Genomic DNA, 13,052 nt, shown 5'->3' on the forward strand with positions numbered 1-13,052 from the left:
CCTTGCTGGGCTGGGAGCCCTGCAGCCTCCTGCCTTAATGGGAGCCATCCCCAAATCTGGAAAGAGCGTGTTGTATGTTTTGCCTGTTGTTGCAATCCAGGATGGAAGGGGATGTGTTTCTCTTTGTATTGCTACAAACAGCTCGGTGATGACATGCAAGTCTTATGTGCCTCATTTTCCCCACCCCTGAAGCTGTGCCTGACTGTGTGTGCCCGGTTAGGAGTGACCCAGCAGCCTCTGGATTTCTCTCCAGCTTAGTGCTGGTGGCCCATGCTGGTGGGTCATGTGTCCAGGGGACTCTTCTCCTGATGCCATCTGTCTGTATCCCTCAATCAGGTGTCTCCAGAGAAGTGCCGCTTTGCCATAGGCAGAATCTTGTGTGAGGGAGATGCAAAACCATCGGAAGAGCAGATCAAGCGGTTCCAGAAGTATGGCTTCAAGATCTTCACCTTCCCTGCTCCCAGCCACGTGGTCATGGCAAGCTTCCCGTTCACCACGCCATTGTCCATCCACCTAGCAGTCAACCGTGTCCACCCAGCCCTTGACGTCTACATCAAGGTAAGCAAGTGTACCATGAAGAGCATTTCACGTGTCTGGTGGACTGTCAGAAGCTTCTCCTGCCAACAGCTGATGGGGCTGCTCAGATCTGTCATCTCTTCATGTTTTCCCTAGGGCACTACCATCAAGATCTCCTCCTTTTGCAAACTGGCAGGTAGTTCCCCAGCAGGGATGTCCTCCCATTTGCTTCACAGGGGTGTCTTTTCTGCTGTTTTGTGTTTACGAGAAGCAAGTTCCCATCTGGTGACTTGCTGCTTTTCTGCTTAACGCAGAGATAAAAGCTGGTTTTCCCCTTGAGCGTCTTGCTTGTTGTTAGGATCTGGCAGGTATGTGGCCCTTTGGTGTAATGCATCATGCCATAAAACTTCTGTTTTGAGTGTCAGCCTCACCCATGGGGCAGCTGTCTTCTGCAGGGGTGGAGGGAGAAGCTAGAAACTTTCTGTCCCGTGGGTTTATAAAAACTTGGTTTCAGGCAACACATGGCAATTTGTGGCCCTTGGCCCTGGCTGTGCAGCCGGCCGCTCTGGGCTGTGCTTGCCCTTGCCCCCGAGCGGAGCAGGTGGCTGTACCCTCTGCTTCTGGTCTTTTTGAAGCCAGCTCTGCTGCCGTGCTCTGGCTGCCAGGCCAGCTGCAGCAAGGGTGTTCCCAAGCAGCACATCTGACACAGCCGCGTCCAGATCCCGGCTTTCCAGAGAGCGAGGATGGTCCTGGCCAGCTGGGCAGCGGAGGGAAGGGCTGGGACTGTCCTTCTGGAGGAGGTGGATGCTGGGGAGGGGCTGACGCTCAGCCCCTGCCTTATCCGGCTGTCAAGTTCTGCTGCTTTCGTTTGTTCGTGTTGAAACGCACTATTTATACACTTGCTTTCTTGGCAAAACTCCCAGGCCTGTGGGGGAACTGTGCGAATCCCTCCAGCCTGTGCTGTGCTGCAGGATGGCTGCCTGGCTGCCAACCCCACAGCTTTAGCTGGGGGCTCTTTGCCGACCCTCTTGTCCACCCCGGCCTTACGCAGCTGCTGAGAAAGATGCCGGCAGTGGCTGAGGTTGCTGCTTGTCCTCATCCCGTGCTGGAGAGCTGGTGGAGAGCAGAACCAGCTCCCCATTCTCTCCTCTCTCCATCCTCTCTCTGACTCTCCCTGGAGCTCTGCCGGCTGTTTTGGTGCGGGGGCATCGGGCACTGCTGCCAGCCCTGCGGCGGACGCGTGGGTGTGCGGGGAGGGGGCTGGCGCGGGCGGGAGCGCCAGGTTGGCTGCGGGAGCGCTCGGCGACGCGGGGCTGACGCTGCTGTACTTGGGGAAAGGTCCCGGCGAGCGCATCTGTCGCATGAGAGATGGAGCTGTTAGAGCTAGAAAGGGAACCACGGGTGGTTCTGGGAGCACCTGGCAGCATTTAATGGGAGCGGCTTATTGCAAATTAAAATAAATAACTGAAATCGTACAGAAACGCAGCACCCAGGGCCACGTGCAGAGGGAGATGACACATTTTCATCTCTACCCCAGTCCCGAGGGCACGTGTGTTGGGGTGTGTGCCTGTGTCCATCCGCAAGTCCTGTGGCAGAGTGTGGCCGCCCTGCCTGTGTTACACTGACCATGGGGATGCAGGCAGGGAGGCAGTGGGGTTGCCTTGCTGGTGTGGGACAGAGAGGGGCGGGTGCTGCTGGTCCCTGCACACTGCACTGTGGGGGTGCCTTGGCTTCCTCTGACATGGCATTGGGGCCTTTGGAGGCCTTTTCCCGCGCTCCCCGCCCCACCCGCTGATTCTGGTGCTGGCTGGACCGCCTGCACCCCTGGGGCTGTGCTGGCACTACCTGGGCTGGAGGGATGGGGAGGCAGGGGGAAAACTAAAACTTTCATGGAAACAGATGACCTGTGTCCGCTTGGTGGTGGGAATGGGGGTTGCCATGGAGACAGCTTCTCCAAATAGCATCCTTCATCCCACCCCTGACGCCCAGCTCCCTTAAGCAACCCGAGACAGCAGTGAGACAGAGATTTGCTTTATTTATTTATTTCATGCCGTGCCTGCTTTGGGAAGGGCCCCATTAATGAGAGCTGGGGGTCAAGGCTGCCAAGCATGCTGGTCCCCCCCCTGCCCTCCCATCCTGGTGGCAGCGGAGAGGAGGGGGATAGGATGGCAAAAGCCAGGAGGCATGAAAGGAGGGTTCTCAGTGGCAGGGGTGAAACACTGGCTCCCACGGAGAGAGGGAATTAGCTGGAGTGGAGGGAGGATGGCATGGCCGCCAAGTCATAGGAAAGAGGTGTGGGAGAGCAGGGGATGGAGAGGGAGGTGGAAGAGGCAGGGGAGAGGAGTGGAAGGTGGGGAGGGAGCATGCAGAAAGCTTTGGAGATCCTGAAAAATACAAGAGAAGGGGACTGGAAGGAGTGTGTGGGGTGAAGGAGCTAAGGGTTTGGGGACTGGCAGAGGGAGCAGGATGGTGGGAGGTGCTGGGGAGGTCTGGGCAGAGCTGGAGGAAGCCTCACCACAGGTGGCCCTCCAGTGCCTTTCCCATGGTGTCCCCTGAGGTTAACTGTTGGGGACATCAGGCTGAAGGCTGGTGTGGCTCCCTCTGGACATGCTGGTACGATGTTGAAGTTACTGGGGCTGCACGTGGCTCATAGAATCATTTAGGTTGGATGAGACCCTCAGGATCACCAAGTCCAACCATAACCTAACTCCAGCACTAAACCATGTCCCTAAGAACCTTGTCTAAATGCCTTTTAAACACCTCCAGAAGTGGTAACTCCACCACTTCCCTGAGCAGCCTGTTTCAATGCCCGACAAACCTTTCCATGAAGAAGTTTTTCCTAATATCCAATCTAAACCTTCCCTGGTGCAACTTGAGGCCATTTCCTCTCGTCCTATCACTTGTTACTTGGGAGAAGAGACCGATACCCTCCATGCTACAACCTCCTTTCAGGCAGTTGCAGACAGTGATAAGGTTTCCCCCAGCCTCCTTTTCTCCAGGCTGAACGGTCCCAGTTCCCTCAGGTGCTCCTCATCAGGTTGTCTGAGGAGTGCAGGAGCAGTGGTGCCAGTTTTCAGCAGCCTGGGTTTCGTGTGTCCTGGCCTATTGTTGCTTCAGAGAGACAGGGAAGATTAAAAATAAAATTATAACAGTAATGAAGAAAAATAAATAGGCTGTCAGAGTCTTCTTTTGTTAGGGACGGAAGGGAGGCGGGTTGATGCGGAGTGGGATGCGCTGCGGCCAGGCTGCCTTGCAGCGTGCCCCCTTGCTCCCCTGGCTCTCCTGGGGCTCAGGAGCTGGCATTTCTGTGAGTGTTTGGGAACTGTGGGGAAATGGCTGGAACCCTCCTGGCTGTCCCCAGCAGGTAAGAGGACATCCTTCCTCTGGAAAGCTGTAGCGACTTGGTGGCAGGAGTGGCTTTGGAGAAGCCCAGGAGAGCCTGCTGGCTCGTGGCTCCCAGTGTGATTTATTTAAGGCATGAGCTGGGGTGATCTGGTTATTCCTCTGGCCACTAGCTTGGAGTGAGCTCTGCTTCCCTTGTTGGCTGTGGCAGTTCAGGATGCAGTCGCCTCTTGGCTCTGTCTTTGATAAGCTAAATATACAGAGTCAAAGTCTTCCACTGACATATTTTCCAATCTTAATTCCTGGGTCCCTTTTTGGACCTTTGTTTTGACTGGTTGTCAGTTTGGAAAGCTCTCTGATTTGTCAATAGCACAAATGGATGCTTTATTTCAGCAATGGTCTTTTTGCTGTGGTGCCCAGATCTCTGGTGGAGATATTGGCCCCTGCTGCTGCACCCCACAATCATGGGCTTGTTCTGATTTCAAACATGTGCCCCTGTCCTTTGATGGAGTTGTGGTTTCTTGATTAAAAATGGGAAATGGTACCAAGTCCTACGTCTTCTCTGAGTTCAAATGAATGGCACAAGTGCTGGTTTATTTATCAGTCAAGTCTGTAACCCCAAAAATTACATCACATTTGCCAACAGGATCTGACAGCTGTAAATGTGTGTTGGTTGGCATTAATTATGCTGATCTCCTTTGTTTTCTGGTGATCTGGTCCTGTTGCAGCCATCCCTTTATTTTGCCGTCCTGTGCTTGCCCGAGTCAGCTATTTATGCATTTGAATGTTGGCAGGTACAGGCTGCTGCTTCTCCTGGGACTTCCTAGCATCTCCAGCTGGCCAGAGATCACTCTTTGACATGTGGACAGCTTGTCAGCTGAGACTCCAGCATGTTTTAAATGTATGTTATCTGGACCTGTGAGCCATGTGTTATATCTTCCCACAGAAGAGCGAATATTTTATCCGCGTCTTCTGCCCATGTTGTCCTAGGCTTTGTCCTAAATCCATTGCAGAAATACTCGCTGAATGCTCCTCCCTTCTCAGTGGTGCCACCGAGGTTTCCCCTGGCTGATGTGCCTGGGGTCTGTGCGATCCTCCAGACTCTCCTCCCCTACCCAGCGCCCCGAACGGCTTCTTAACGTGAAGGGCTTTTTGTCTGTAGAGGACTGGGAACCTACACCTGGTGTTGTACAGCAGCTCAGCCTCGGTGCCCTGGCGAGTTTGGCTGCACCTCGTCTTTCCACTCCTGCTCCCCTGACCACCTTTCCACTGCTGCCACCTTTGCTCAGATCTGTTGATGCTGCTTTTCTCCCACTTGTTATAAATGAAGGTCTGTGGATCTGTGTTCCCATCCCAGGTGGGATCTTTTTTGCTTGGTTGTGTCAGGTGGTTGGGGTCAGGGACTGGCAGCTGGTAGAACGTTTAAAAGAGGGATCAATTATTGGGATGTTTTTCTACTTAAATTCTTTCTCCTGGCTGATTTAGTTCATTTATTTTGGGTTCTGTGGATGAACCCTTTTTGAATACCAGCTTGTCGTCTGTGAGAGACCCAGTGGCAGCGGCATCTCCAACTGATTGACTCCCACATGAGGTTTTCCTCCAGGGGTTTAGGAAGTTCTGTAGATGCCCAGCCCTCTCTGCCAGTGCTGTCAGCCAGGGCCATCCAAAGTTGTGTATCCATCTCCCCAGGGAGGCTGAGGAGCAGGATATCTTTATCCAGAACCTATCACCACCAACCTGTGGCTTTCCTGCCCTCAGTGTCTCATCACATGGGCCTGGAAGGACTCATCCAGATAACCACCTCCCTGCTTGCATCAGTGGGTCACTCTACAGAATATGCCTGCAGCTTTCTGAGAGATGGAGCTCTTCATCCCCCTCCTTCCCCTTTCCCGTGCCCCACGGTGACCATGGGGATTGGTTTGTGGGTGTCTTGAGAAAGTTTTGGGGTGCTGGGGAGAGAGGTGGTGCCTCGGCTGCCTGGATAGCTTGGATGACCTCCAGTTTAAGTCCACATGCACCTGAATATGAGTCTGTAGAGTTCCTAGGAAGACAAGAAGTTGTCTGATGCTGCTGTTAAGCGATCCTCATGCATCAAATGAAAACAGGGTGAGGAAAAAAAAGCCCTTGAGAGTCACAGAAGATTTGATGGATCTAACCCGTATTGATGGCAGAGATGAGACCAGAGTTGACAGCGTGGCAGGCTGCTGGGCCCTGGACTGGCAGGGCTTGGAGTAAGGATACAGACTGAGGGAAGTGTTTTGGGAGCACTTGCATGTAGGTCAGGTCACACGTGGCTTGTGCACTGCAGAGGGACCTCGCTGGCCCTGGTGCCACTGGGTGTGTACCTGGGGGCTGCAGCAGTGGCAGGTTGGGGCCATCCCCAGCGGTTGTCCCTCAGGTACGGCTGGTGTGGGTGTAGCCACGGACTGGTAAGAGCTCCAGTGGCTGGTGCTTGGTTGAGCGGTGGAGATGGCAGATGGTGGGAACCCCTGGGGAGGTGTGGATGGGGTAGACTCCCGGTGGAGTGTGTGACTTTTTTCCTTTCCAGATTTTTTTCACTTTTATTGTTTTTTGACCTCAGCGTTATGGTCTGACTCAGAGTTGGGGACTGATGACAAGCCACCTCCCTGTTTTTTCCCTGCTGGTGACAGCCAGCCAGCAGCAGGGTTTGGAAATGAGGGGGAAGAAGCAGGACCCATCCTACTTATTTTCCCTGCTTACTTAGAAACTCAAATGTTGCTCTGGCTTGGTTTATCCTATGACCAAGGAAGTCCTTGATGGTGTTGTCTTTGTCATGTGTCACTCATATCCGTGAGTACTACATAGTGGATTGAGTCTCTTGTCTCCTTTAGGACCCCGGTGGGCTTAGGGATACAGTCTGCTCCCCTGAAGGGCAGCGGAGCACTGCCTGATGCTTACAGCATCTCCCTGCAGCCAGGGAAACTGAGGCACAGAGGGTGTTGCATCCAACCTGCCACGTGCTGCTGAGGTCTTCCACCACTGCTCGTGGCCACGGGAAAGGAAGGGACAGCAGAAGAGGGCAAGGTGAGGAATGGCTTTGAGCAAGTGCTTCTGGTTGCCTGGGGGCTGGTGGGTGTTGGGGCATGTGGTGGTGCACATTGCGTTCATCACTCTCTTTCCTCTCACCTGGGCTTTACAGACCTTGTTTCTGGTAGAATAGGTGATGTAAGCAGAGGAGATTTTGGCCTTACCTGATTTTGAGGAAAGACATTGTAAGGACAGAGATCCCAGTAAGATACAGGTCTCTCCCTACCCATCCCTGTTTCGTCACCAGCCTGGCTGATGTTGTGACTGAGCGCTGGAGCAGCTCGGCCAGCAGCCGTGGGGGTCACCCAGTGCTGGTGGTGCTGTCTGCCAGGAGCCGGTGAAGCTCTTGATCCCAGGCTGGGCTCCGCGATGCTCCAGCCTGAGCCCCTCTGAAGGTGACATGCGACTGCAGGAGCTGGAGTCGGACCTGAGATGTCTCTGCACGGGCTTGGTGCCTTCGCGGGCATGTTCCCCTCCGCTGACCTGCACTGACAGCTGGTTTTCGGCAGCGTCTGTCCAGCGAGGCCGCTCGCTCGCTGCTGGTTGGCAACCCCCAGCTGCATGTCACATCGCATCAGTTCGTACGTTTGCAGTGAATTCTATTTACTAAATACTTTCAGTGACAAAACCCTTCGAAGAAGTTTCTGTCCTGCGAGCATGAGTGACCTTGCCTTCAGTGCAGGGGAGGGCAGGACGCCCGTGAGGTCGGGCCAGGAGCTGAGCCAGGTGGAAAGATTTTCATGTGCAATGTCATTTAATGCCGTAGGGACCTTTGGACCTGGCTCAGGGTCAGCTTGTTGAGCAGAGCAGGTCCGCTTAACCTGTGTCTGCAGGGAAACACATTTCTCCTGCGCCGCTAATGGAACATATGGGGATCCGAGGCTCTTCATCACGTCTCCTGCCGCTCGCAGCAGGTATCCCCGCTTTCCCACTTCTCCAGGAGGAGTTTGGCAACCCCAGGCCACTACTCATCTGCTTTCAGTTTTCCCATGGTTCTTGCAGGCGAGCGGTGACAGCGCTGGCCGTGCCTTGTGTTCAGCGCTGGGTGCTGCCCTGACATGGCCGACTCGGGCTGCTCGGTCTGTGTGCCAGCACCAAACCTGCTGCTCTGGCGCCTCGTGCTCGCAAACACCTTTCCTCGCGCAAGCGCACGGCTTCTGTTCCAGCTCTGACGTTTGGTTCCACGGGGGCAGGTGTAAAAACGCAGCTATGGCAGTCTTGCTGCTTTGAGCAGAAAAAAGGTTTTCTGGCCGCTTTGAGCTCCGGTAATTACAAAGGCTTCTTCCCTGCCTCTGCAGCTTGTCTTATTTGAAATCACCTGTTTTTTCCACAACTTCTTGTTGAGTGTGTGCAAGCATCAGCCCCAGCAGCAGGCAGAGGAGTCCTGGTGCCGAGGAAGCGGCTGGTGTGCGTTGAAGGCTCTGGCTGCTGTGCTTCCCTCGGTTCTAATTGATCACAGAATGGGAACAGCCCAGATTGGAAGGGACCTGGAAAGATCATCTGGTCCAACCTTTTGTGGGAAAGGGAGCCTGGATGAGGTTATCCAGCACCCGATTACATCTCAAAAGCCTCCAGTGATGGAGACTCCACCGCTTCCCTGGGGAGGTTGTTCTGGCTGGCGGCTCAGCCCCAGGTCTTTCCCATCGTGGGTACTTTCCTGGGACATCCAGCATCTTGATCCTATTTCCATCCCAGTGCCTTTCCAGGAGTATTTCCAAAGGCAGCTTCTGGAAGGAGAGCAAACCCTAGGAGCCTGCCTTCCCACACGTGCCGAACTACGGGCATCCCTGTTGGCCCAGCGGCCCAAAGCGCAGCCCCGTGCTGCCTGCCAGCTGCTGGTCCTGCTGGGGGCCTTTTTCATCCTGGGAAAGCTGGGGCTTGCAGCCTCATAACAACTTACCCAGCCTTGCAAAATTGTCACAAAGATTTGCTCCCTGCCTTGCCTTTGCAGCGAGGATTAATGATCACGGAGCAAGCCCGGGATGTTTCATTTAGCTGTCCAAGGGAGAGAAAGAACTGAAATGGTTTGCCTTGGGCAAGGAGGTAAAGTACTACAGTGCTTTTCTGTCAGATCTCTTTATCGACTCAGTGTGTACGTGTGCTCTCCCTGGATGTATTTATAGAGAATCCCAGAGGATGCAGTCAGCTCAAAATTTTCTTTGTCAGGCACTGGAGACCGGTCCAGCTCTCTTAAGCAGCGACATAATCCCAAACCCTGGAGTTTTCCCTCCTTGCCAGCTTGTCAGTTAATTTGAGGATGAGATTGATCTGCCTCTCTGCAATTATTTTAGCAGTGTCCTAATGAGTTTTTTCTGGGCTGGTTCTTCCCCATAGCACTTTGAGCCAGACCTTGCCAGCTGTGCCAGGCTTGAGAAATAGCAAAATGAACCTGATCAAATGCGAAACAGCTTCTTAGAAATACTGCTCTTTTCCAGCAAATGCTGCTGGCCCAGTTTCCTGGGCTGTGAAGCTCCCACTTTGAAACCTGTGGAGCAGGGAAATAATATATTTGAAAGCAGTGGCACTTTTACCTCTAGAAAAGGGATCGTTGTGCTATGACTAACTTGCACTTTTTCAATGCTAGTTAGGTATAAAATGTAGGAAAGGTCCCGATTCGGGGAGGGCAGGTGAAAGAAAACGTTTCTCTTTTGCACTGAGTCAAAATATGGACGGATGAGTCGCGAGGTTGGGTGGTGATCAGATCACAGGGATGAAAGAACAGAATCAGCTCTCGCTCCTTCCTGTGCTGAGAGCGGACGTGCCGCAGGCAAGGCTCAGGCTCTGGGGCTGCACTGGTGGCTGGAGCACCAGCGAGGCTACGGAGAGTTGCACTGAGAGTCCCTCAGGGTCTCTTCTTTTGACAGGGATGTCTGTATATCTATCTTGACCTGCTGTCTCTGCCCACCTGCCCTCGGGGTGCTGTCTGAGTTGGTGCCGCTGTGCCGGTGGCTGCGGTTGGAGGCAGCAGGCTGGAGGTGTCCTGAGCTGTCAGTCCTCGTGACAGCGCAGGCACGGTGGTCTGCAGAGCCGCTCGCGCCTCGGGAGACTCTCATGGGCTCAGCGCGTGCTTCTCCTCTGTCTATGCTGTTGCCTGATGGTCATCACTCTGCCCACACCCGTTGGGACTTGCAGCCTTTGCTGAGCAGGTGCAGGGTACGGAGAGGTGAAATGGTTTGGTGCAGACCTATGTACCACCAGTACATCCCATCCTGCTTTGAGGAGCAAACACCTGGTGCTGAACTCACATTGTCCCAAAAGGCTGTGGAAAATCATGCTGCCAAATCCCAGCCTTATTGAACTCCTCTGGACTTTCCAGGACTGGGTTCATCTTTGTGGTCTCCAGCTGCCTCTGCCATTGCAGGGCTCCGGAACAGCTTGCAGCCTGCTTTGTGAGCTCCTTGAAAGAGGCAGGTCAAGCTGTGCTCAATTCTTGGCTTACAGGCTTTTGGAGAGTGCTGGGGAGCCCTCAGCTCCAGGACTCCTTTTGTCCCATTTCTTTTCCAGCATGTGACAGCTTATTACAGCCTCTCTACTTCAGCCAAACTGGAGAAAATTGGAGCCTTTGATAGAAACATTGGCAGTTTGTAACTCCAGCACCCATACCCAGAGCTGGCAGGGATGTCTCCAGGTTAGAAGTGCCCCGAGGCAGCTGATGGAGGTCTGCAGGCAGGTGGGGATGCCCAGGCTTTCCGCACTGCTTCCCCTGCTCCATCCCGGGTGAGCAGCAAGCCGTGGCAAGCCTCTTTGCCTTTATGGCCAGCGGGCAGGGTGGGTAGGCATCTGCTTCCTCTCCTCTTTGCCTGATCGCATAAGAGCGAGAAAAGGCGTTCGTTCCCCTGCTGTCAGACCGCAGCGGGCAGCGGCTCCCTGGGGACCGGCTCGGGGATGCACCAGTGCTTGTCCTCTGTCACCCTTGAGCTGACTTCTCTTCAGATCTCTTCTGTGGTGTCTGGCATTGGTAAGAGACTGAAGGCACCTGTTACCCTCGAGAGGGGAGCAGCACCTGATGGACCAGTGCCTCTGGCTGTGCCAAGGCAGCGTCCCCTCTCTTTGTCCCCAACCCAGCCGACATTTGCCTTTCCTGGGCTCCTCGATGCTCTGGGAGAGCCGGGAGTCCGGAGGCAGCACAGAGCGGGCAGGAACTGGCAGCAGCCTCCCCTGGTACTGGGATGGCAAAACTGAGATGCTGGGGCCATGAAATGGAGGCACTGGTGGGGCTTGGGGTGTGCTTGTCTTCCAGGCCACTGACATCTGGATTTGGCACATCCACATTTTGCATGACTGCGTTCCTCCTAAAGCTCAGCAAGGCTCTGCCGGTCTGCGGCTGAGCTCCAAATTAAATGACACCGAACAGTGCGGCTTTACATTTCAAAGGGTCTGAGGGAGCGGAAGGATACCTGCGAGTTTCTGGTGCTATGGAGTAATTGAGGTGATTTATTTTTTTTTGGACGGCTTGTACAATGCCTGCCGGGTGCTCGCTCTGCAGATGGATGGTTTTACCTGCTCATCTTCTGCTAATGTGAGGAATTATAATGACCCCACGGGGATGAAGGGGGGTGGCAGAACCAAGTGCAGCAGGGAGAGGAGGTTGGTAACCGCTCCGCATCCCTGACTCTGGCTGCTTATTGCAGTGATAACGTGTTCACAGGACCCCTGGAAACTTCTGCCTCTGTCTCCCCCTTCCACGCACTGCCAACCGGAAGATCTCCTGGTATATGTAAAGCTATTAGAGTGTCCATTTCCCTTATCTTCACAGCTCTGCAGGCAAAAAAGGCAAAAGTGCTGTTTGAAGGTCAAGGACAAGCCTTTAAGGCATCTGGGAGAGTTGTCGGTCTGGGAGTCCCTATCCCAGCGTGGTGCTGGGGGCTGTTGCCTTTCAGATGAACCCACAGCGGTGTCCTGGCCCCATGGGGGTGAAGAGGATGTGCTGTGGCTGTTCACAGAGTGAGCAGCTGTCTGCCAGCTTTGTGCGTTTGCCACCGGGCTCTGCTCCTGCTCCGGGGGGTTGTAGGGAGTCCCAGGAAGGCTGGAGGGAGGGAAACTGTGGCCTCATTCCCACTGTGGACACTGGCACTTTCTTGCTGCTGCTAGATGGCAAGTTACTCTCAGCTGCTCCTCTGGGTTTTACTTCTGCCGGGAGCTGATGGCAGCTCCTTGACATGCAGGAAGGTAGATATCCATCATCTGCTGTGGCCAGCTGCTCTTCTTTTCATGCTGTGCGGATTCACAGCTTGGGGTAACGTCTGCCCAGCAGTACAGTAACCAGACTGTGAGTTAGCAAAAGCTTACCGAGAGGTCAGTGCTGGAGAAAGACTTCCTCTGGTACTTCTCTGCCGAGCGGTTCAGAGCCGAGCCGCGTGGAAGCAGCTGGTGTGGCTGCGGGAGCTGCCTGGTGCTGTGGGCTCGCAGCGGAGGAGCGCGGCCATCGACTTCTCTCTGCTCTTGCATCCTTCTCCTCCTCTCTCACATGTATCTCTATATGCCACATTCACTTGTCCCTCCCTTGCTGGGGTCCTGCCTCCCCAAGAAGCCCCAACCTGCATCTCCCACCAGTTTCCCTACAAAGCTGCGTCTCCTGGTGAGAGCTACTGTGGTATCCATAGCGTCAGTTCAACTCTGGTTTACGCTGTGCTGTGGGGCACAGAACCAGTGTCCAAACCCCTCCAGACCCAGCAGCCTTCCCAGGATGGGGCTGCAGAGGTGCGGGGCAGGATTGGCTCTCTGCTCACAGAATCATAGCACAGTTTGGGTTGGAAGGGACTTTCACAGCTCACCCAGTCCCACCCCTGCCATGAGCAGGGACATCTTCACCCAGATCAGGTCGCTCAGAACCCCGTCCAGCCTGGCCTGGGATGTCTCCAGGGATGGGGCATCTGCCACCTCTCTGGCCTAACCCGGGCCAGGGTTTTACCACACTCATTGTAAAAAAATTTCTTTCTCATGTCCAGCCTGAGTCTCCCCTCCTTTAGTTTAAAACCATCACTCCTTGTGCTGTTGTAAGGGGCCCTGCTAAAAAATGTGTCCCCATCTTTCTTATAGACCCTTTTAAGCACTGAAAGGCTGCAGTAACATCTCCCCGAGCCTTCTGCATGCTGAATACCCCAACTTTCTCATCCTGTCCTCCCAGCAGAGCTGTTCCAGCTGTC

At 54.3% G+C, this 13,052-nt stretch overlaps 1 protein-coding gene across 1 annotated transcript in view; it reads left to right on the plus strand.

Moving 5' to 3' along the window:
- The window catches only part of TEX264 (testis expressed 264, ER-phagy receptor), a 38,871-nt gene that overhangs the window by 6,851 nt on the left and 18,968 nt on the right, over positions 1–13,052 (plus strand). The window contains exon 4 of the mRNA XM_082060051.1: positions 337–558. Within this exon, the coding sequence (XP_081916177.1) occupies positions 337–558 (222 nt within the window). The remainder of the gene's footprint in view (positions 1–336; positions 559–13,052) is intronic.

The sequence above is a fragment of the Streptopelia decaocto genome (assembly GCF_964273445.1).
Source record: "Streptopelia decaocto genome assembly, chromosome: 8".
NCBI lineage: Eukaryota > Metazoa > Chordata > Aves > Columbiformes > Columbidae > Streptopelia > Streptopelia decaocto.